At 36.1% G+C, this 24,542-nt stretch overlaps 1 protein-coding gene across 7 annotated transcripts in view; it reads left to right on the forward strand.

The window, feature by feature from the left end:
- The window catches only part of ZFPM2 (zinc finger protein, FOG family member 2), a 486,710-nt gene that overhangs the window by 235,028 nt on the left and 227,140 nt on the right, over window positions 1-24,542 (forward strand). For all 7 annotated transcript variants that reach the window (XM_054497587.2, XM_054497589.2, XM_063669020.1 and 4 more), the window contains one exon: window positions 13,564-13,682. In XM_054497587.2, coding sequence (XP_054353562.1) covers window positions 13,564-13,682 — 119 coding nt within the window. The remainder of the gene's footprint in view (window positions 1-13,563; window positions 13,683-24,542) is intronic.

Raw genomic sequence — 24,542 nt, forward strand, 5'->3', positions numbered from 1 at the left:
TATTATTTATTAAAGTTTTTGGTGTTCGTAAGCAGCATCTACCCATTTGCATGATGGAGTTTTACAAATATCCTTTAAATGTAATAACTTTTTGGCTATGTAAGTATTCTGATATATAGTCATGAAACAATAAAAATGATTTTAACCATTTGAAGTTTTGTTTTTTTTTAAAGAAAAGCAGTTGACTTCTTGCATCACATAGGTAATTTATATAATTGTGGTCGTTTCTGAGTGTCTGATTCTGCTTTCAGACATCACACCATTAGTTCTGAATGTGCTCATTCAGAACTTCACCAAGTAGGTCATAGGAATAAGTGATGAAAAGAAACTCTTTGATTGTTAGGAACTGTACACTGAGAGGACATGATAAATATACTCACCTCTCTGACCTTTAGTGCTGGAGGTGATAACTTTCAGGATCCTTATATTAATTTCAGGAGTTCATGTGAAATTATCAAAAAAGAGCAAAGTAAGTTTTTCTAATAAGAAACTATTTTATAAGAGTAATATAATTTAAGTTAAAAGCAATTTAAAAGTCATTTTCCAGTAATTTTTAGAATAATTTGTCCAAAATTAACATATTTACAATATTGAACAACAGAAACTCTTACCATCAGTTATTATTTCATGGTCTTAAAACTGTTTTTTTACAACAAATTCCAGCCATTTGTTCCATCCAATCTGGCAGTGATTTTTATCTCAAGGCAACGTTCTCTCATTCATTAAACCTCTGCCTTACAAACAATTTTATTGTAACATAACAAATGTGTTAAAATGCTTAACATTCTATTTGTTCATTTTTTGAAGACATTGTTTCTGATTTCTTAAAGGAAAGAGATGGTGTATATTGCTTTAGTCCTTTGCCAGTCCTCCCTCTGAGATGCCATTCCTGATTTCCCCAGGTTGCCTTAGGAGATTTTTTTCCTTACTGGTAAAATTTTATCTTATACCTTCAGCAAACACTTGTTATATTAGGTCATAATTATCTCACCATTAGAGTAAGTCACATAAGGAAAAAGGCCACATTAGATTCCTTTTACATCTTCAGTATTCAGCATTGTGACTGGCATTGTAAGTGTTTAACAAATAATTTTGAATGAGTAAATATGTATTTAAGTAAAGTTCAGCTGGATATGATTTTATGAACAAAATAGTCCTGGGAATAATACTGCCTTCAGAAGTCTGATACATGGTGGGCTATTGTAGGTCTATTGGTCACACCCCAAATAAGCATATGTAAGGATTCTCTGTTAGGACCACTCCACAGCAAGAAACTGTGCTCATGAGTGATAATATCAGCCTTCCTTCCTTCCTTTCCTCCTCTTCTTCTTCAAAATCTGCCATCTCTATACTCTATATTCATGTTGGAAAGGGAAAGATCCAGGGAAAGTGAGAGAAAGGAGAGGAGAAGACAGAGAAGAAGAATAACATATATATGGAACATATTTATAGTTAACTTACTGGGCATGCTGAATGTGTGATATAGAAGTATTTTACAAGTTGGTTAAAGCGAGGGCATGAGATTTTCTAGTTTGCAGTAGCTATGTACAATTTTGCATCAGGTCATTTCTGGAGAAAATGCTATAAATGCAAATGAAAAGATGGGCAGTCGTTTTGGTGTCTTTTACACTTGTTATTCTTGGGAAGAAAAGCTCACAGATCTTCCCTCCCTCCCTCCCTCCCTTCCATATTCCTTCTTTCGTTCCTTCCTTTGTTCCTTCCTTCCTTCCTTCCTTCCTTCCTTTCCTCTCTCTCTCTCTTTTTTTTTTTTTTTAATTGAGACAGGGGCTCACTCTGTTTTCCAGACTGAAGGGCAGTGGCACAATCACCGTTCACTGTAGCCTCCGACTCCTGGGCTTAAGCGATCCCCCAATCTCAACTTACCAAGTAGCAGGGACCACAGGCACAAGCCACGATGTCTGGCTAATTTTTTGTATTGTTTTTTGTAGAGATACGGTCTCACTACGTGACCATGCTGGTCTCAAACTCCTGGGCTCACACAATTCTCCTGCCTTGGCCTCCCAAAGCGCTGGGATTACAGACATGAGCCATTGCACCCAGCCTAAATGTATCATTTCTTATGCTAGTAATGCATAATATAATGTCATTTAGTGCTTATTCTTCAGAGAAAATATTTAGTTATTAAATATACTAAAATACAACATTGAAAATCTGATTATCAGGTGGAGAGAGGGGACTTCATTGTCTTAAACCAATGAATCCTATTAGCTTTCTTCTTTCTGAAATTTTTGGGACAGAAATGTAAAATGTTTTGTGAACTCCGACACTCACATCATAAGCTTGCCACCCTTAGCCCTGTGATGCTTTCACAGGGTTTTGTTTGTTTAATCTTTCCTACCATCTTACCTCCTTCAAAACTCACCCTGTGGCCCCGTCCTTCAGGCATTCACATTCTGCTGCTTTCCAAATTGACTGGCAGCTAATCTTATAAATGAATCCACTCTAATGGCTGCTGATATGATACTGGGTTTGAGGTCAATCCTTCCACCTAGTTAAGTTGTTACATTTTTTTGAAAGAAGCAGTGTGATAAAATATGAAAGGGTCAGAAAACCAGAATTGGAGTCCTGGTATCACTACTAATTTTGTAACTTAAATCAGTCATTTTAGCTTTGAGCCCTAGCCCAATCAATATGATGATAAAAATTATACCTACTCTTTTTACTTCCTATAGCCCTACCAGGTAGAAAGCATTGTGGAGATATCTAGAAAGTTGCATGTAGGGAGATAGAAAATACATACAAATCACTCTTATAAGGAAGAAAGTGATGAAATGTATTAGAGTTAAAAATCACATACCTTGGGAATTCAACAGGAGCAATCACCTCTGAACTTCTGACAAGGAGAGGCTGTGTGAATCAGGGAAGTGTTCACCAGAGAATGGCAGATAGACTTCAAAGGATAGCTACGGTTGAAACAAAACACTAATGATGGGTACTTCAATAAATACACCACACAGCTGAAGCCTTCAGAACACAGCAAGACTGAGTATGTACTGCACTCAAAACACAGAGTGTCAAGGAGTCTGCTTTTGGGAAAATACTTCTCATCAGTTATGTGTAACTTAAGAATATATGCAACTGTGAAGATATGCGATTGTTAATCAAAGACTCCAGAATGACCAGGAAATGGCTGCAGCATTCTTCAGCTTTAAAAAGGATACTTTTGGAGATATTTTCTGAAATGAATAATATTTTCAACAATATAAATTCAAACTGTAGAAATAAGCAACTTTGTGCCAAATTATAGCCTATAAGTGAGGTCTTTCTATCGACTAAGGCATTTTCAAAGTAAATAAATATATAGTATGTTTATTGAAGATGCCACACTGTAAGATAATTTAGTGCATGGCACAGTTAACACTTTAATGTTTAGTACTGCATAGGACTTATTCTCCTAAATTTTGGGATCTGCATCACAGTTTCATAACATATTTAGATATTATTTGAAGTGCGCTGGCAGTAGTATTGAACTCAAGGCATGAACTCAAGTATTCTAGGGTCTATATTCATTGGTTATATGTTACATTTTTATTTCTTTATGGTTCTGTTTTCCACTCTATTTTTTAACAAACTCTTTTTAAAGACACATGATACTTGTTATACTTGTTCTCTGAATAAAAATTTAAAAATCTGTAATGGAATTCTACTTCAGACCAGTCTTCTGAACATTTCTATTAGTGAATGAGAGTACCTCACAGTGTACTACTAGCTCCCCTGGGTTAGACTGAAAGCTTTCAAACTAATGCTTTTATTTTTCCCTTGTCATTTATTCATCTGTCAAATCATTCTGCCATCCTTTGGTTTTATAATATTGTGACCTAAAAAATCACCTCTCCACTCCCAGCTGGAACCTCCTGAAGATCTGTACTTCCAGGCAAAACTCATTCTAATCACAATTGAAGTCTAACAATATTTACCTGTCAAAGCTTATCAGTATGTTTCCTTTCATGTCCAACTATACCATCGCATCATGTTACAATACATGACCATATCTTGGTTTGTTATAGATATCAAGCTAACACAGGATCTAGCACGTCTACAAACAAACAAGTATATGTGATTGTTAAATATCAGCAATGACTTGTGATAAGTTCTCTTATAAGTGAATTATCTTCTAAATTAACGACGGCAGCCTATGAAAAGCAGGCAGTTTTAACAGACTACATGTTGACTAAATAAATAAATAAATGATGTTGATTGACTAAATTTAGTGCCATAAATATCAATGAGTTATATTGATGTTCTTTAAAAATTATTTCTTCCTATCTTGTCATTGGACAGGATCAATAGTTGATTTTTATCTTGTTTCTTCTTTGAAGTTTTTCCTCCTAGAGAAAAACACACCTTCTCTGACCTGTACTCTTCATGGACTGACCTTTCTGTGGCCCTCCAGCTGGTAGACTGACTTTTAGCTGCTGCACATCCCGCTGCTGTTTCCTGTGCCTGCTAGCCAAGTCCTTTTACTTCCAAGATGATTCCACTAACTGGAGCTCCCAAAACATAACCTCCCTCTGTTTCTTCACATTTGGATCAGGAAGTAGTATCAGGTCAGCTGTGACACGGGATGTTGTCTAGAAGGTCAGGGAAGGTTTCTGGCAGCAAAGAAGCACACTGTGCCAGGTTTCTTGAGCGAAAGAGTGGTGACCTGCTCCCTCCCACTCAACTTCCAGCAGCTGAAAAGTCTCCAACGACCACAGCTCCACCTTCTAATGACTTTTCCGAACATTTGCAAGAGCTAGTCACACTCCAGGTGAATATTTTCAGACACCTGGGATGAGCTGTTTCTTCCTGTTTCTTTGTTCATATAAAAAGACTTTAGAGCAAAGGGCAGAATATGGCAGTTTCTTTCTCCCAACCTTGAACATGGCCTCTGAATATAAAGCTTATTTTGTATGCAGCGATGTAAGTGAAGGTCTTCTAGATATTTCATGGTGGGTTTTTCAGGTTGTTCTTTTTTTTTTTTTTTTTAAAGACAGGATCTGGCTCTGTCACCCAGGCTGGAGTGCAGTGGCACACCTGTAGTCCTTGATCCCCCCCGGGCTCAAGCAATCCTCCCACCTTAGCCTCCTGAGTAGCTGGGACTACAGGCTCATGCCACCACACCTGGCTAATTTTTGTATTTTTTTGTAAAGACAGGGTTTTGCCATGTTGCCCAGGCTGGTTTTGAACTCCTGAGCTCAAGCAATCTACCCTCCTCGCCCTCACAAATTGCTAGGATTACAGACGTGAGCCATTGTACCCAGCCCATGGTGTTGTTTTTAAAAACACTTAGAAGTTTCTGTTTCATTACCAATAATATTACTACCTACCCACATATTTCATCTTCTCTATTTCTCTATAATAAAAATGACAATTGGAAAGTTTCAATGGGCCTTAAGATAGAAAGAATAACCTGTCTCAGAATGAATTCTTAAGACCAGCCAGAATAATAAGATAAAAGGTTCCTGAGTTTGTAATATATGTCAATATTTGGTAGCATATAAATGTAAATTTGCTTCTTATATGATGCTGTACACATTGATTTCTATGACTTTTTAGAAACTAGAGCCAAAGAGAGCATTTTGCATTCTTGAGAAATACAGTAATTTTACTCTAGGTTTTAGACCATTCCAGTGTGTTGTGTTAGAGTTTTTAGGTACTGAATTCATCGCATGAAAAGGGAATGTTTCTATTTTGCCACCACCATTATGTTATCTTTTCCAGTGCAATTACAAGCTAATTCAGTGCTCTTTGTGTTGGACTAATAGCTTCTGATTCGCTGCTGTCACCCAGTACCTCCTCATGCTCTTTTAATACCATCTGCAGTGCCCCCAGCACTTACCTAGGGTGAGCATTTTTCTCTAAGTAGAGACTCATCTTTGGCAAATCATTAATGGAACATCAAAAAGATCCCATCTGTTAGAGTTACATATGGCTAAGATCAGAATTATCAAATATCTCATTTTTTCTTTATTCTCTTTTTCTTTTTTTCATTTCTTATCCATACAATAAATGTAGTTGTCAGCAGGATAAGTTCATGCACCGGATAAGGTCACAATTTCATTTAGTGACAACTTCCAACAGTAGGAACTTACAAGGTTCGATTTATTAAAGAGTCAGAAGGGATAAGATCACTGCATGGCCAGCCTGATTTATCAGGGTTTGACTAGAGTACTTGAATAGGGAACGTCGTATTTCAAGTTTATGTTCAAAACCGTAGTTTAGTATGTGTTGTGACTGTATGACTCAAACATTGAGAAGGAAAATTAGAAAAAGTGTCTGTATAAGGCAATTTGTAGTCACCAACCAAGAACTATTATTTCCTGAGCCAAACCATGCTTAGAGATGGATCAATATAGCATAATATAAATGGTGCTATTTGTCTCAAAATGCAGATGAAACATGGTTATTAACGCCTGAGGAAACACACATAATGGCAAGACTGCAGTTTGGCTGTGAAGATAATCAGCAGTGAAATGATCTAACCCTCTTAGGTATCTGGCAGGCAGCTGTCAAATGGTTAAACCATAAAATAGCAAGAGCTCTGCCATACTTCAGCCACCTTGGCTGACTTTGAAAATGTTTTGAGATTTTTAGAATCTTTGAGTGCTTTTTGAACTCAGCATGACTTCGGGGCTGTCCATGTTTGATACCATGATGTATAATGTCTTCCAACCATGAAGAAAATATAAATATGGGTTCTGACACTATAGCCTTCTGCTATACTATGGCCTGATAAATATTATGAGCTAATTCATGTGGTCTGCTTTAAAATTTGGTTATATATTTAAAACCAAGTTCAAACCAATCCGAATTGTATTTTCAGCAAATGCAATATGATCTTCTGTCATCTCATTTACTTGTAGCTATGTCCTATGAAATCTGAGCCTTGAGTTAAGGGTCGTTCTGTAATTACCTTGTATGTTTATATCATCAACTTAATGCTGAATTCAGGTGAAGCATGATTGCTGGTAACTATTCTAAAAGACTCATATCTGTCTGTTCCCCTTTGGTGTGCTACTATGTTCATATCCTTTGCTTTCTAAAGAGGCATCAAAAAGACCATGTTAAAAAAATACAATGTCTTGATAGCACTTTCAAAGAAAAAATATTTGAGGGTGTCTCTGGTGATGTTAAGTATTTCTCTCCACCAGTGAATTTTCTTTTATTTAGGCCAAAAAGTGGGTTGATATTTTAAAAAGCTCTGGGATGTTTGGTAGTGATTTCTGACTTAGGGCCTTTTTTTTTTAAGTTAAGCTATCATAAGTCTTTGAGTAATCACAGACTTTTAAAAGTATGCATTATCAAGAAGATAAGAGAAACAGCCCTGAGCACTAACAATATTATCTTTTACCAAAATTGATTAGTCCGTCCTATATGCCTCAAATATTTTCTGTGAACTTACCCAGCATGTTAAAAAATCAGGCTTCTTTTTGAAGAATAGCTGCAAAAATATGAACTGGACAGAGAAGAACATTTTTTATTTTTTTATCCCTCTCCATATTCTATAGATGAGGTAATGTATGTGAACGTATTACATAGAAGGTTGAACAAGTGAAATGGATGCTTGTTGTAATACAAAGAGCAGACACATATTAAGACAACTCTCTTTTGTCTCCAAAAATCAACTTCAACTGTACTAAAATTGAGATACATCGTATCATCAAAATTTTCATCCCATCAATTGTGTTCCATTTGCATTTTTCAAATATCATGTGTCACAAACTCTATTAATTACCAGGAAATAAACAGAATTATTAAAGAAATTTGTAGATTAAAATGGTTATATTTCTGTTGAGGTGAACTACGTTATCAAGGAGAAACCTACTAGGGAATAATTTAATGCAAAACTGTATGATATTGGACTATAAATGCAATGGGAGTATTAGGGAAGAAAAATTCGGTTTTCTCTAGAATTCAGAGACGCTGCGTGAAGGAGAATAGCTTTGGGCTTGACCTTGCAACATTAAAAGGGTCTATTAAGGCAGGCAGAAATAGGATGTGTCTGCCAGATAGCAGGAACCATTCTCATAAAGTTATGGGGGAGCTAAACTGGAGATGAGGAGGAATGGAAGGGGAAGAAGGCTTTTTTGACTGGAGGGAACAACACATTTGAGAGAGCAGTAGAACGCAAGAGTCAGGCAAATCCTGTGGAGTGGTATTGGTGGTATTAAAATTCAGGCAGATATGTTCAATTTGGGATGGCCAAGAAGTAGCTAGTGAAGGAACTTGCATAAATGGGTAGCATGATGAAAGTGGAGTTTTAATCAGTTTATTCTGGCAGAGATTTGGAACCTGAATTGGAGCTGTAGAATGAATTGAGGCTGGTGGGTTGTCTACATCTGAGTTGATGAAAACCTTAAAAATGCTGATAAGAAGGGTGAATCCAACAGCCAATGGAAAAGAAAATAAGTCAGGATATGAGGAGTGATTTGGATAAAGGTGACAAAGAGGGAATGTGACCACAAGCAGACATCAATGAATGGTTGGATGTGATAATGGAAGTATATGGACATGCTCTTAGAATTCTTCAATTTCTTTTTGGTGAAGTAGTAAATATTTATCAGGTACTTTGCATATTGTTAATCCTCACAGCAACCTTTTTAGAAAGCTATTGCAGTTCCCACTTTGCATGCAGAAACTGAAGTTCAAAGGGTTAGGTAATTTGCTAAGGATCACATGGCTTATTACAGTTACTCTTCTCTCATTCAATTGTGAACCCATTCCAGCGTGTATCCTGGTCTACCACTTTACAAAACTCCTTTCACTCCAATTACCTGTGATCGCCATCTCATCCAAAGGAATCTTTCCAGTTCTTCCCTTTCCCCTTTCCCCTTTCCCCTTCCCCCTTCCCCCTTCCGTCCTTTTCTTTCCTTTCCTTTATTCTTTCCTTCCTTCAACAGAGTCGTGCTCTGTCACCCAGGCTGGAGTGCAGTGGTGCGATCTTGGCTCACTGCAACCTCTGTCTCCCATATTCAAGCAGTTATCCTGCCTCAGCCTCCCAAGTAGCTGGGATTACAGACATGCACCACCACACCCAGCTAATATTTGCAGTTTTAACACAGACGGGGTTTCACCATGTTGACCAGGCTGGTCTCAAACTCCTGACCCTCAGGTGATCCAATCACCACGGCCTCCCAAAGTGCTAGTATTATAGGCCTGATCCACCATGTCTGGCCTCTAGTTCTTTTCTTACTTTCATAAATTTTCAGATTCCTTGATTGATTCCCCTCTCCTTCAAATTCTCAATCAACCCCTTGGTGTCTATGGTACTATATCCAATTTCTTTTCTATGTCTCTTGCCAGTTCTCCTAAAGTTTCTATGCCTATTCCTGCATCACTATGCCTTTGAAGGTCTTTAGAATTCTGTCCTAGGTCTTCTTACTTATCATGATATACTCTTTAATCCTATGGCTTGTATTACCATATACAAGGTGGTTTTAATTACTGAATAAATGCCAAGACCTTGCTTCTAGTTAAGACCTTGCTTCTGGGCCCCAGGCCTATACTTGCCTACCTAAAATCACCTATTGCTTTCTTTATAGCTACTTCAATATCAACATTACCAAGCTATAACTCCTTATTTTGCCCTTAATTCTTGCTTTTCTTTCTGTGTTCTTCTGTCTCAACAGGAACATGGCCATTGGCTCATGTGCCTAAGTGAGATACCTGCGTAACATTCTAGGATTCTCTCTGCCCTAAGTCCTAAAATCTGAACAATCACTAAGTTCTATGACTTTTACTTCCCAAGCCATATGGATTTTATTTCATGGATTCATCCAGATTCCGGCTTGTTTTGTTTTTTGCTTTATTCTTTGGCCTAACACACTGTCTGGTACTTAGTAGATACCCGATAAATATTTATAAAATAAATGAATGAATAAACGAATGAATGAGGCATAAAGGAATAAATAAACAAATCAAATAAGAATTGGAGCTTTTCCATCTTATTTCAGAATATCTAATCTTTTCAAGTCAAACATCCATCCTTTGATAAAGTGGTTCAAGGACCTAAGTCTCTGACCCACCAGCCCAGTGCCCTTCTATTTCTCATAATATGTTGTATCTAGGGAAGGAAAATCATGCTATCATGGACTGTCAGTGTTGAAAAACACCTTAGCTAGTTGGGAGTGAGTGCAAACCACTCTTTTAACAACGACAAACCAAAGACTCAGGAAAGATATAACTTATTTGAGGCCGTTCAGCTGGTTATTGAACAGAATTGGTGTAAAAATTAATCTTCTTACTTTTAGTGCAGTAATCTTTCCTCTATTTCATGACACCTATTAATTTTTGGAAAAAAATAAAATATCATACTCTTAAGCAATATGGAAGTTAAATATAACTTCCCTTTATACAATGTTTTATTTCTTTTGCTATCATTAACCTATGTAACCTTGGTAGAATATACATGCTAATTATTTGCACTATGCTTGCAGTTTTTAGAAATGCTATTGTGAATAAATGAATAATTTTATTTAACTATTTCAGCATCAGAAAGGATTTTCCTAAACCCTGAAATAACTTTTTGGCAAGCAAGAAAGGAGACTGGGGTATTCTTGCTTGTCTAGTAAGGTTGAAAAGATTGACTTGATATTTTGAACAGTTACTGGACTTTCTGTTGTGGCCATCTTTAAGAGCTTGTAAAAGTATTTTTGTCTGCTTAAAATTTTAATGGATAATCAAAGACACTTCAGAAACTTTGGAGACATTTGGATATCACTTTACGATCTGCCCCAAGTTTGTAGTTCTTAATCCATTAAAAGACAGAGCTGCTTGTAAATCCACAGGTATAGATAAGGAGTCACTGTTTGACTGAGTCTGAACCCTTTTCAAATGAAATATGTCAGTGGCAGAAAGAGAGGATGAATTACTTTTTTAAAGGGTTTTCAAAGATTCTCATGATTCCTCTGGTATCACTTAAATGTGACATGACTGGTTTTTTAGTGTTAAAAAGAAGCAAATTATTTGGGTATATTTTTATGTAGGAAAGAAGATTTTCTAACTTGTATTTAGCTGAGAGATTGAAATGTATTTTATTTTAAATGGTAAATTGTAAATAAACTGTTTTAAATGTAAGTAAGTATGGTTGAAAAAAATACTGAGAACTCCTAGCCAATAGAAATTAAAGTTTATTTTCAAATAAGAAAATTATCCTAAATATTTCAATAAAGAATGTGAATATGCATATATTGAGTCGTGTTGTCCCACTGGTTCCTCTCTGACATCAGAGTAGATTGTTATCTTTGTGCTCTGTCTCTGAGGGTGTTTCTGTAAAATGTCTCTGATTCCAGTGTATTAATCAAAAAGATTGCACAAAGATGAAAAACACTTTCAGAGGAAAATCTCATAAATGGATTTGTTATTCTGTATACAGAAAACAAAGTATTGCCTTTCCATAGTTTCTGGACACTGAATCAGCATCAGGATCTAGTACTTAGGCATTAATATGTTATTTACTATACGTATTCTATTTATATCTTTCAGACATTCGGACTTATTGAATCTTTCTAGGCTCATTTTCCTCACTGCTGATCATCATTAGCTATTGATATACTAGAATTTAAAAAGTTGGAGAATGTGTGTTTGTCTTAATTTAATGTGTTCTTCCATTTTCAGTGTATTTTTCAAGTGGTAAAGAAAGAGAGTATGAGAAGAAGGATGAATGAAAGTGTTGTCCTTGAATTTAAATTTTTGATGGTGAACATGAAATTGTTATGAACATTGCATCTTTATTGCTCTGATATAGATAAATTTATTGCTCTGATATAGATAAATTTAAATTTTACCATGGACACAATTTAACCATTACCGAAATGTTTTAGCTGATTGTAGTTTATATACTTTAGTTTTGGTTTTCAGGATAAGCAATAATGAAAACATGAAAAATAATGTCTGGTATTTAAACTATTAAAAGGAGGTGACACTAAATAGGGAAATAAAGAAGAGATAGAATTGAACTCAGGTTGACAGTGTTTCTTTTTAAAAAAACTCAAGATTGAATCTATGTATTTAAAGATAGCTACTAACTTGAAAAGAAGCTAAAGCCAGATTAAGGCAACAATTTCATATGTTACCTGTCATGACATATAGCATTTAGAAAATGTTATTACTAGGCCGGGTGCGGTGGCTCACGCCTATAATTCCAGCACTTTGGGAAGCCGAGGAGGGTGGATCACCTGAGGTCAGGAGTTTGAGACCAACCTGACCAACATGAAGAAACCCTGCTCTACTAAAAATACAAAATTAGCCGGACCTGGTGGTGCTTGCCTGTAATCTCAGCTATCTGGGAGGCTGGGGCAAGAGACACTCTTGAATACGAGAGGCAGCTTGGGCAACAAGAGCGAAACTCTGTCTCAAAACAAAAAAAAAACAAAAAACAAAAAAAAAAGAAAAGAAAAGAAAATATAAGTACTGACTATATTCTATTCTGTTTTCCTCAGCTTTCTATTCTATATGGATTTTCATTGACATTAAAATTGACACAAAAGTAATTGTGGTTTTTGCCATAGTTTTGCACCAACCTAATATTTCTTTTTGTTTCATTCCTTCCTATTCTCATGTCTGCTGTTGATCAGGCTGAAAATAAATAACATTAAAAAACAATGAAGTTAGGTTACTGAGATAAAATTTTTAAAATATAAACATTTTAGTATGGTGATATGGCATGGTAATACTCTTTGGGGAATAAATATCCTAGATTTAATTATTTTAAAGAGAGGCTGCAAGTCCTGATTGTGATTCTTTTTATACCTATCCCAAACAACATTAAAGCTATTGGCCATTTTTTTTTGAAATTTGGAGGTCCTCTTTTGTTTATTTGTATATTACTCCATTCATTTATTTCTTAAGCAAGCATTTAATGAATTCCTACTTCATGCAAGTGTGTATACTGTCTTTACTTCCTATTTCCCTTTATAGGTTCCAAAATATTACTCTGGAGTAGATGAAAAGAAGAAGACCTTCCAAAGCTGGTTATTTCTGAAGTGTTTTTTTGGTACAATAGAATTCTATTCACTATACCAAATACAGAAAAACAAGTAAAAACTCCATCTACACATTTTTTATTTGAAAAACATGCCTTGCTATATATTGTGCATGTAGACATTTTACCTATTGAAACTGGTAGTAATTTCAGAAAATTACCAAGTACTTCAAAAACTCTCCAGATATTGTTGTTTGAGAGTCTTGAATAAATACAAGAATTTTAACACAAAATGATTGTCCTATTTCTTGTCTATCTGTTTTGGCATTGGATCAGTGCTTTTTAAGGGGGTGTTATTGTTTCTGGTTCTTAAAGACTTAACTAAAAAGAATTGGCTTCAGTAGATGATGTGTGTGAAAAGGTGAAAGGAAGAAATTGGACTAAATTTGAATACAATTTATAAGGACAAGTTTTATTTTCCTCTCAGGTTAAGATGAGTTGTTTTTCAGACAAGCATAATTAATTCTCTTTATATGAATCCTGAGAATATCATGTGTGTAAAGCAAACACACAAAAAGAGGTGGCTGCTTATAAAGTACAAGTAAGTATTCTAAACACTTCTGTTTCATTGTCTGCAGGAGAGCTGGAGGTGTTTCAGAAAAAAGGGGAACGAAAAATTCAGAGTCGACAGCAACTTCCAGTGGGAACAACCTGGGGGCCGTTTCCTGGGAAGATGGACTTGAATAATAATTCTTTGGTATGTGGATATTCCGAGATGGTTAATATTTTGTCATCAACTGTTAATATTTTGTCATAGCTCAGAAATTCTCTCTGCTTGCTTTCCAGTGAAATCACTAAAAATAACCATTTGTTTTTGCTTTTTCATGGACAGCAAAACTTGGATACTTTTCAAGTGGTTTGTGTCTGACAGTAATATACGCAGAATTTAGACAGATACAGGTTACTCATACTAAATTGTGGCTAGTAAGGTAATATGTAAGGTTATTGCTTTATCTGCTTAGCCAGACTAAGACTGTTCACATTTAGTAATATATAAAATTGCCTTTATTTTTCAGATGACACAAATTGTCATCCATTACAGGTTTACATGAAGAACAAGAAATAAACAACTTTGTTTTTCCTTGGTAATACTGTTTGTACCTTTAAAAGCAGGGATGAATGATCAGCATTATAATTTTTGTTATTCAGCTTTTTTGTAAAAGTTCTGAGAACAGAAAGTCTATCTCTTGGTATGATTATGTGGATTATTGATTAATTAGATGTTTTAAAAGTAATGGAGTCTGGGTACAGTGGCTCACGCTTGTAATCCCAGCACTTTGGGAGGCTGAGGCAGGTGGATCACTTGAGGTCAGGAGTTCGAGACCAGCTTGGCCAAACATGGCGAAACTCATCTTTACTAAATACAAAAAAAAAAAAAAAAAAATAGCCAGACATGGTGGCGAGTGCCTGTAGTCCCAGCTACTCGGGAGGCTGAGGCAGGAGAATTGCTTGAACCCAGGAGGCAGAGTCTGCAGTGATCCAAGATCGTGCCATTGCATTCCAGCCTGGGTGACAGAGCGAGACTCCATCTCAAAATAATAAATAAATAAATAAATAAATAAATAAATAAATAAATAAAAGTAATGGAAAGGCAGGTAGTTTGGTTACATTTAAACTTTTTTCTTAATTGGATGTATTAGTTTGCTATTCCTGCCTCAGCAACTCACCACAAACTTTGTGCCTTAAAACAACATAAACTTATTATCTTGCAGTTATGGAAGTCAGAAATCCAAATTGGGTGTCACTGGGCTAAAATCAAGGTGTCTGCAGGGCTGAGCTCCTTTTCGGATGCTTTATAGGAGAATCTGTTTTTTTCCTTTTCCAGTTTCTGAGGGCTGCCCATGGACCTTCCCTCATAGACCCCCTTCCATCTTCAAAGCCACCAGGGCCTGATGATGTCTTTCTCACGTCCACATTCCATCTCTGACTCTTCTGCTTCCCTCTTACACATTTAAGGATGCTTATGATTACACTGTGTCCACCTGGGTCATCTAAGCTAATTTCTTTATTTTAAGGTCAGCTGATTAACACTCTCAATTCCATTTGCTTCCTTAATTTCTCTTTGCCATGCAAAGGAATGTTCGCAAGTTCTAGAGGTCAGGATGTAAACATTTTTGCAAGGAGCTATTCTGCCTACCACATGGGATAAAAGAAAAACAATAGCTGAAAACCTGTCTTATAATAAGTGATAATACAGGTGATGAAATTTGGGAAGAAAAATGTTTCATATTCCTTAGAGGGTCCAGAAATTTTATAAGTATTTATTCCCCTGAAAGTCCTTCTCTCCAAATGCCATTTATGTAGGAACAGTCTTGTGACTTTTAAATGACTCTATCTATGCTAAGGGGACATAAGAACTCCCAGAGGGGTTTTGGCAGGTGTACTGGGTTCAGCAACATTACATTCCTTTTTTGATTTATTACATGAAGGAAATCCCTTCTTCAAGTTATTACATGAAAGAAATTGATACATGTGGATCTCCGTTTTTTCAGTGCCATGTGGATGTGACAGAGGTTGTTGGTTCAACTGAAAGTAATGATTAGAATAAATAGGAAATATTTGTGTTACCAAACTTTTAAAGAGTGCATGAGATCCCAGGCGTGTATTTATTACTTTGTACATTCGTGTATTTATCCATAAAAGGATGAAGTAGGGGTTTTCACATATATTTAAGGACCAAACAAGTTGACCTTACAGTCCAGACCAAATATTTAATAACCTGGGCAATTTGTTCTAGGTGGACCAGTGCAGCTACTTCAAAAGAGATTTGTAATGTAGCCACAAAATGCAGGCCTCAGTTGATTGAGTTGTATTAACAGATTGTTTTATTGATTCTTTTCAGAGAGCAATATTAACTATGCCTATTTCTCAAGCTAATGAATGTTAAGAAAGGCAAGGGAAGGATTGTCCAAACATCAAAGGTTGAATTAAATGCTATTCTGAACTTATTTTATCTGGAAGTTTCTATTTGTCTTCTAGCATTGCTTACTACACATTTTAAACTATATCATATTTATCTTATTTATCACAGTGTATCAGATACCAATGCAACCTTTAATCATTTGTGTGATATTTCTTCAAAAGTGTACTGACACTGTATCAGCTATAGTTGATGTGCAAGATGAACATTTTCCAGTTTACTATATTAAAAGAATATATTTACTAAAATGATATTTTTGATTAATCTTGCTATTACTATCTGTATGTATACAGAATGGTAGTTTTATGACATTTTTACCATATGCTAAATCGTGATGGATAGAAGATAAACCTATCTGAGAAAGTTTGATTTTTCATTGAAATAATTTCTGATTTTAGACAGTTGATGTCATTTTGCTGTTTTAATAGTTCTGTATTACTGTAAAGCTATTTTATGCCATATTTAATATTTTTAAAAGGAGTTAACATATGAAATTTTCAAAATTTTTGATACTATTTAAAACATATGAATACTCTTTAGGTTATCAACAATTGGGTAATGGGTGATTATTATTTATAGAAAACAATTTTAATACTTCAGTTTTCTTCTTTTGTCCTAGGGTTTAAATATCAGATTATTTTATTTAGTTAAAATACAGCATTTTTCCTCATTTTAAAATTTAGTTGCCTCACTAAAATATATTTTCAAATGTTTTTCTTTTGAAATAACGTCCTCTTCCAAAATTTACTTCTGAGTTTATATCATTAAATACTGCTAGTATTATTATTCCTACTACTCTTACTACTGTACATCAAGTTGGTTAACATATATGTCTGGAAAATGGAAATAGATTAGCTCATTTAGTTCTCCAAAAAACCTGTGAATTTGGTTCTATCATAAATCATATTTTACAGATAAGAAAATAAAAATTCTCACTTCTGATTCCAGAGTCTGCTTTTTTAAAGACTCTGCCACACTGCCTTCTCAGTATAACATCTGTAACATGATTTGAGCATGATAAAATTGTTGATGATTTCTTAACATGAATCATAAATTTATAAAAATCTCTGAGAGGAATTATGCAAAAATTAGAAATATACCTTTTTTTCCCCTGATGGGCAAAATATTTGTTATGTAATTAGACTACTTGAGCAGTTAAAAGTTAATTCAAAGACTTCTGGAGTTTTGTTAGCTCTTCATAATTTGGACAGTACTATAATATGTATTTGAAATCATAAATATTCCTTATAATAAAATACATAGCCTACTACCCCTTTCCTACCCAACCTTGAATCAAATTTGGATTAGTGCACTCTCTTAAATTGCTTATTCGCCAACTGATGTAATGTTACTCTGCTCAAACTCATGGTGTTGGCTCGGGAGATTCAGCTCACTAATTAATCCAGCACAGTAATTAATTGAGTCACCATGCCAGATGTCAAATCCTTTTTATATCTTTCAAGTCCCCATCTTCAAGTACATTAGCAATATGCCACCTTCTGCAGGAAGCCTTTGCAGACCAGGCATTTAGATGTATATAGAACATTTTAAAAAACACAGAAACACCAAACAAATTGGTTTGACAAAAAGTTGTTCTTGGAATTATATAACACACTGAACATAGAAATAGAGTATCTTTTGTCCATAACTTATTATCTTGGTAGATACTTCATGCTTTAAAAGTTTTATAATAGCAACAGCAGCATAGTAAATACTTTCATTGGGCCAGATACTGGTCAAAGTGCTTTACATGTTTTATATCATATTTACTTCTTACACAAGTGCAAGAGAAGATAATATTTATCTCCTTTGTTGCAGAGGCATAAACTGCTACTTTGGGAAGTTAAATAACTAGCCTAAGGTCGACTCAGTCTGATTCCATAACCCATGCTCCAGTCTTAGAAATGTTTTCTGTGATATGGTAATAATAATACTGCCTAGCTTATAGAAATTTTGGACTAAATGAGATAGCATATGTGAGTTATCCACACATTTCAACTACTATTACTAGTCAGTAATCTGTGGAAGTGAACCCATTGAAATCTTTCAACTTTAAAGCAAAAAGCACTCTTTAAATTAAACAAGTAACATTATAAACCTTGGTGTTTGGGGATTTTTACATGCCTAAATTTGACTGTTTGCCAAGGGCTCTGTCTTAGGATTCTCCAGAGAAACAGAACAACAGGATGTGTACGTATATAGCCAGAGATTTATTATAAGGAATTGGGTTGTCCAGTTATGACGGCTGGGAAGTACAAAATCTGCAGTACTCAGTCAGATGAGATACCCGGGAGAGCCAGTGGTGCAGATAAAGTTTGATAGCAGTCTTTGGGATATTTCCTCGTCTGTAGGGAGGCCAGTCTTTTTGGTCTATTCGGGCTTTCAGTTGATTGGGTGAGGCCCATTCATATTTTGGAGGGCAGTCTGTTTTACCCAGAGTTCACTGATTTAAATGTTAATTTCATTCAGAAATACCCTATGAGTTGGCAATTAAAATGAACCATCACAGGCTCCAAAGGTCTGCACTACCTTGCAAGTTTCAGTTTTTTGAGGTATGACCTTATACCCCTGAAAAAATTTATACCAATGAGGGAGCCCAGCTTTCTTTCCAGCATCTCACCTCGTATCTCAGAAATAACTTATATTAAATACTATCATGGTAGCACAAACTTGGTGTTTTTGAAAGTTTTGCAATTTTATTCATTGAAAAAAAATCAAAGGACTACTGATGAGGAAGAAATTTTAAAAATCACCTTAAGTTCTAGTCAATATCTGGTTTGGATGTGTTTTAGAATGTCTATGTTTATATGTTGTACCTTTGAAGTTTTTCCCCATATTCTCCCAAGGACAAAGATCCTTGCAATAAACTAAATCTCAGCTGTGCTAGCATGTGGTAGTGCTTAGTAAGTATCAAGCAACAGTGATTACTTGGAAGGTTGGGTGTCTGAAATTTAAATGGCATTTGCCCTCTCTTGCTTTTAAATATATCAACTGTTGATAGCTAACTATTCTGATTGGATTCAGCCAACTGCTGGAATCATACAACATACATAGTTAATTAAATAGAAAGCCCCAGATTACTTACAACATAATAGTAAACTCATTGCAACCTGTTAAATTCAACAAATGAAATTTGATAGAGAAATCTTATTTTATTCTGTTCAATCAGAATAAATGTATTATTTTCCCACAGCATATTTGCAATACTGATTTTTTTTTTTAAAAATGAAATATACATATAAAGGGCACTATAGATATTTTGTTGACCTAATAATGAAATAATGCTTGTATCAAATTGCATCTTAAAAGTTTTAAGATAGTCATCTTTATAGAAATGTGGTTAAGGAAAAAATTAGAAGTTCCTGATGTACCTGCTTATAATTAGAATTATTAATTGCCTTCATTTATCCCTTTGCAGTTTTATCTTTTCCAGTATTCATCTTTTATCTTAATCATTGCTAGTCTTCAAGCTTCATATTGCACATATCCTGTAGCAAATATATCTCTACTTATGTCTCCAGCATTCACCTCTATAGGCAAAGTCTGCTCAGTGGGCACACCTGTGACTTTTCTACCTGAGCACTTTTTTTTCCAGCCTTAAGAGCAAACTCCCTGCGAGCTGGGAAAGCTGGAAGTGCTGGAGATTTCCTATTCCCAAAGGTTATCCTCAACCAATGATGGACAGAAAGTTGGTGGACTAACACCTCCTCTTCCCTTCCTCTTGGTTAGGATATAAGATGTGTTCTATATTGTCTATTAGAGTTTGGCAGTGGAATTGAGCTCTGATTGCCTTGGTAGTGAACATTTTGTGGAGCTCTTCCCTTTCCTGCTTACTTCGCCACAACCTTACTTGAATTTTCTGGGATCAACTTCCCAGTAAACTACTTGTATTTGAATCAGTCTCATGGTAAGCCTCTGGGGAATCCATACTAAGACAGCCTCTAAGATGTAATAATGAAATAAATTTAAAAGCAGTATCCAAATTATTATTGAGATTCTAGAGGACATAGAATTATTTAATCTTTATTATTCAATTTTGGACCTCTACTACTGGCACATAATCGGTATTCAATAAATGCTCTTTAAAATAAAAATCTAATCGAATTGAATTTGCTTATCAGGAACATTCTCACTGATTCCACCCATATTCTTCATCTTTCCCATCTCAATGGCATAATTTATAATTTTGCTGAGGCATGACTTTTTGTTGAGCCTCAGATTTCATTGATGTTGACATTGTGAATGATATCTTCCTTCTTAATATTCATTTTAATCTGGGCTCAGGACTACCATACTTTCCTATTTCTCATATCTCTCTGGGTCTTGGCTCTTTTTAATTTAACTGTGAGTGTTTCCCAAAACACTTCTGGCCTCTCTTCTCTTCTCCCCCTGTTCCCAGTGCCTCAGGGAGCTTATCCACTTGCAAAGCTTCAGCTACTAATTTACAAATGACATTTAAATAAAAAAATCTCTAACCTTGGCTTTTTACCCTTTCTCTAATAGCACATTTCAACTGTTTTGCAAGCTTTCCCATTTAATTCCTCCAACTACACAGTCACAAAGAGAGTTTATTCCTGTCTCCACAGACAGCCTCTCTTTTTCCTGACTTCCAGCTTTCAGTCACCTTTAATCCTAGTCCTCTGCCTCTCCTTTCCTACCTCTGCAGGGAGTCCATTCTGTCAGTTATCCTGTGTCTTTTCTGCATTTCTGCCTCTCCTTCTCACATCTCAAATGCTATTCACACACAGTTACACATACCCGTACCTCTCTCCTTTTGCCTGTAACTACTACCATCTGTTTTTCCCTCTATTCAGAGTCAAACATCTTCCACGACTCTCCATTTCATGTCCAGAAACCAAGCATCATAATTCCTGCTTTCGTAATGATTGTTCTCTTTCCGTTCCTACTACCACTGCTTTAGTCAAAAGCCCCACCACTTCTCTCTTGATTATTACAATATTCTTCTGTTTTTTTCTTGTCATCTTTTTATTTACTCAGACCACAGTATGTCCTGAAAGCAAAACTATAGCAGTCACTTAACTCCTGTGCTTTAAAATCATTCTAAAGGGCATGAGAATACCCCAAGGTTTTGGTAAAGCCAAAAAAAGGCCTTCGTGATGCTCACCTCCCCAGGTGATGCTCACCTCCCCAGCTCTGACCCCTTTTACACTCTCTTATAGACTTTAGGCATTCTGAACTACATGTGGTGCCCTGAATGTCCATTTTTCTTCCACATCCGTACATTTGGTCATGCTGTTTTATCCTCCTGGAAACCCCTATTCCCTGCTCCCCACCTATCTCTCTTCATCTCACTAAGTCCAATACTTATTTAAAGACTCTGCTCAAAGTCACTTCCAAAGTAGACCTTCTCTGAAGCCTCCTGTCTGGAATAGATAACCACTCTTGGAGTATTTCCCTGGTGCTCTAGGTTTACTAGGATAAGAGCACTGATCACATAACTGTGAGCTCCTGTTTGCTTGTCTATCTCCCCTGCAGACCATATGCTTATTATCTGTTTTTTATCTTTCTATCCTTCCCACTTAGAACAATGTCTAGCTTATACTAAGACCTCAATGAATAACATTGAATGAATCAGCACATTAATTTTTTCCTTTCACTGTTCTCCATATCAGGAGCAGCTGCACACCCCTCCTTATTCAAGACCCTGCATCCTTCCTGAGGCTTTACATCCATGTCTGTTTCGTCTGTGATCTTGCTTCATCTGCCTAACTCAGCAGAGCAATTACCACAGGAAATGCTATCTTGTACCTGTTTTATTTGTTTATAGACTTGCACTTTTATTTTAATCTCATTTGAGAGGAAAGTTCAGTAGGACAAGATAACTATGTCTGTTTCTTCACTTTTTATCTCATAAGGAGATATGCCCATGATGGTTTCTTGAGAAATGTTGACTAATTTCAGTGTAAGATTTGCAACCCTTGGATGCAGCTAGGAGGATGAGGTGTTGCGCCTAGTGAGGCAATTATGATTTGTTTACAACAGACTCAGTTTTAGATCCCTCACTACGACATGGGTGAAGGCCAAGAAGGTGTTCTGCTCTACCATGCTTTCTGTGAAGTCTCATCCAGCCTCACACGTTCCAGTGACAAACCATCTGGGAAATTCCATCTGTCTCTGCTTGGAAACTGAGGTGGCAGTCGCCCACTGTGAGCAATTTTCTATTAACTTCTTGGATAAGATCAGTCAGATTTATACTGAATTGATGGGAACCGTAAGAGCAAGGTTGTTCCAAGAGAAGACAAATGTACTGATTCCTCTAATTGGGCTTAAGCCAGTTTCATTCACAGATGCCCTTAGGTTCTAGTAGTTCAAGGACTTATAACCTTTTTAATTGTACCCTGTTCCTCTTGGGAAATGTTGGTGAAATTCATTATTGATGGAGGTTGTAGATTTGTCCCTTAGGGAGGGCAAGATCCTGGCATCTCTTATACTCTATCTGCTATGTGGAGAATTAATGGAAACTGAGTGGACAGAAAAGCTGCTCAAAGAAGACTTGAAGGCAAGAAATGTAATGCAGCAGAGCCTTGGAAAGTGATGCGTTGGTTTGGTTTCTAGAATTAGGGTAGGGTTTTTGTTGTTTTATTTATTTTTATTTTTATTTATTTATTTTTTTGGTGGAGGGGGATTACTCAGGGAAAGAGGAGAAAGAAGTTTGTGTGGAGGCCTCAGTAATCAAAGGCCTGCTATTGAATGTGAGTCAGAAAGGAAGAAATCAAACACCAAAGAATTATTTCACAATTGAAATATGTAGAAGCAAGCCAGAGAGGTCAATTGCATATTAATCTGAAGGGATTGGCTGTGTTATAATGCAGATATAGTTATGATGTTGTCAGTGGATGAAAATACATTGTCATATGGCACAATAGTATTGAAATGGAAACCTGAATTTGTGCCCTTCCTGATAATTTTTACTTGCCTCCAAAATAATACCTTTTGTGTATAGCTAGCCTATCTGTTAACCTCAATCTCATCCTGACTTACTTTTTCTCCTGATGGTGAAGTCTTTCCAGGTTCTTTACATTTGGACTTGGATTTGAAAAGTGGAAACACAATTCTTTGCTATACATAGACAATTTTATTTATGGACCTAACTTACTCTCCTCTGCCTGAAATTGTAATACATTTTGGCCTTTGGTTTATATGGCTAAACCTATTTACCCTTAGTTAGACCAAGTTTGAACTTTTAAAAAAAATTATTTTTAAAAGATTATTCATTGTTCCCTTTTCCCAGAACTCCAAGGAGAACTTTTGTTGAAGATGATCTTTTCAGTTATTAGGATTATTAGTGCTATTAATTTAATTAATTTCTGAAAGGAGGAATTGTTTATGTCATCATAAGATGATCAAAGCTGATCCACTCTATGTGTGTAAAGTTGAGACAAATGAGTCACATAACCTTTTCCCACAGAGGATCGGTGTGAAGGATGATCACTACTGGTTTATAGCTCCAGATACTCTTTGTGGGAGTTGTGATTGTTCCCGCACATAGCGATCCTTACATGAATTTTCTTAATGCAGATTTCATAGCTACTGTCATTTCTTCGTATTTTCCAAAAACAGAAGCATGAAGGCCTAAGGTGGAAGTGGGTGGATATATAGCATCCCTGCCCCTCTAGGGAAATCTGTCACCATCTTGACTAGTGAGGAAGTGGTTTGTAAAGCATAACTATTGTTTTTGTAACACAAATTCTAAAATATCAGTCTTGAAATGTAGTTTTTGCTGGAGGGGAAGGTAGAAGTAACAACGCACTGTGAGGAAGAGTTGTTCATGGAGTTGACCAAACTGTCCTCTGTTATGTGCTGATAGGTCTGGCATGCCTTTTAAATTCTTTCTATTTGATGTCTTTGAGGAATTGTCATTCTATACTGATTTCAAAACAATTAGTTTGGCAGGATATGCTTACATGGTTGTAACAAATATTGTGCCAGCGTTATGAGGACTTAGCATCAATCTCAGCTTGACATGACAATTAATACATTCAGTAACTTGGAGATGATAACAGAGAGAATGGAGATAGGTACCAGTTTGTACTCCTTCAGTTTGGTCTTAAAAATCAAAATTACTTAGGGATAACGCTTTGTCAAACTCTGATAACATATTGGACTCTGGTTTTAATCTAATTTTTGATAAATATTCCCAGGATGGGACTCACCAAGTTTCATAATTTAACTGTAGCTCTCAGGTGGCATTGACAACCTTTATTATCATATAAGGTTTTCCTAGCATTGACAAGTTTGTGACTCTTTCCAAGCCACTGCTATAAAGCTCTGTGTTGATGCTGTTTGGTGGTCCAGGGGCAAGCATTCTCGGGTAAATTTCTTTTTTTTTTTTTTTTTTTTTTTTTTGAGACGGAGTCTGGCTCTGTTGCCCAGGCTGGAGTGCAGTGGTGCGATCTCATCTCACTGCAAGCTCCACCTCCCGGGTTCATGCTATTCTTCTGCCTCAGCTTCCTGAGTAGCTGGGACCACAGGTGCATGCCACCACGCCCGGCTAATTTTTTGTATTTTTTGTAGAGACAGGGTTTCACCATGTTAGCCAGGATGGTCTCAATCTCCTGACCTCGTGATCGCCCGCCTCGGCCTCCCAAAGTGCTGGGATTACAGGCATGAGCCACT

The sequence above is a fragment of the Pongo pygmaeus genome, chromosome 7 (genome assembly GCF_028885625.2).
Source record: "Pongo pygmaeus isolate AG05252 chromosome 7, NHGRI_mPonPyg2-v2.0_pri, whole genome shotgun sequence".
In the NCBI taxonomy this organism is placed as follows: domain Eukaryota; kingdom Metazoa; phylum Chordata; class Mammalia; order Primates; family Hominidae; genus Pongo; species Pongo pygmaeus.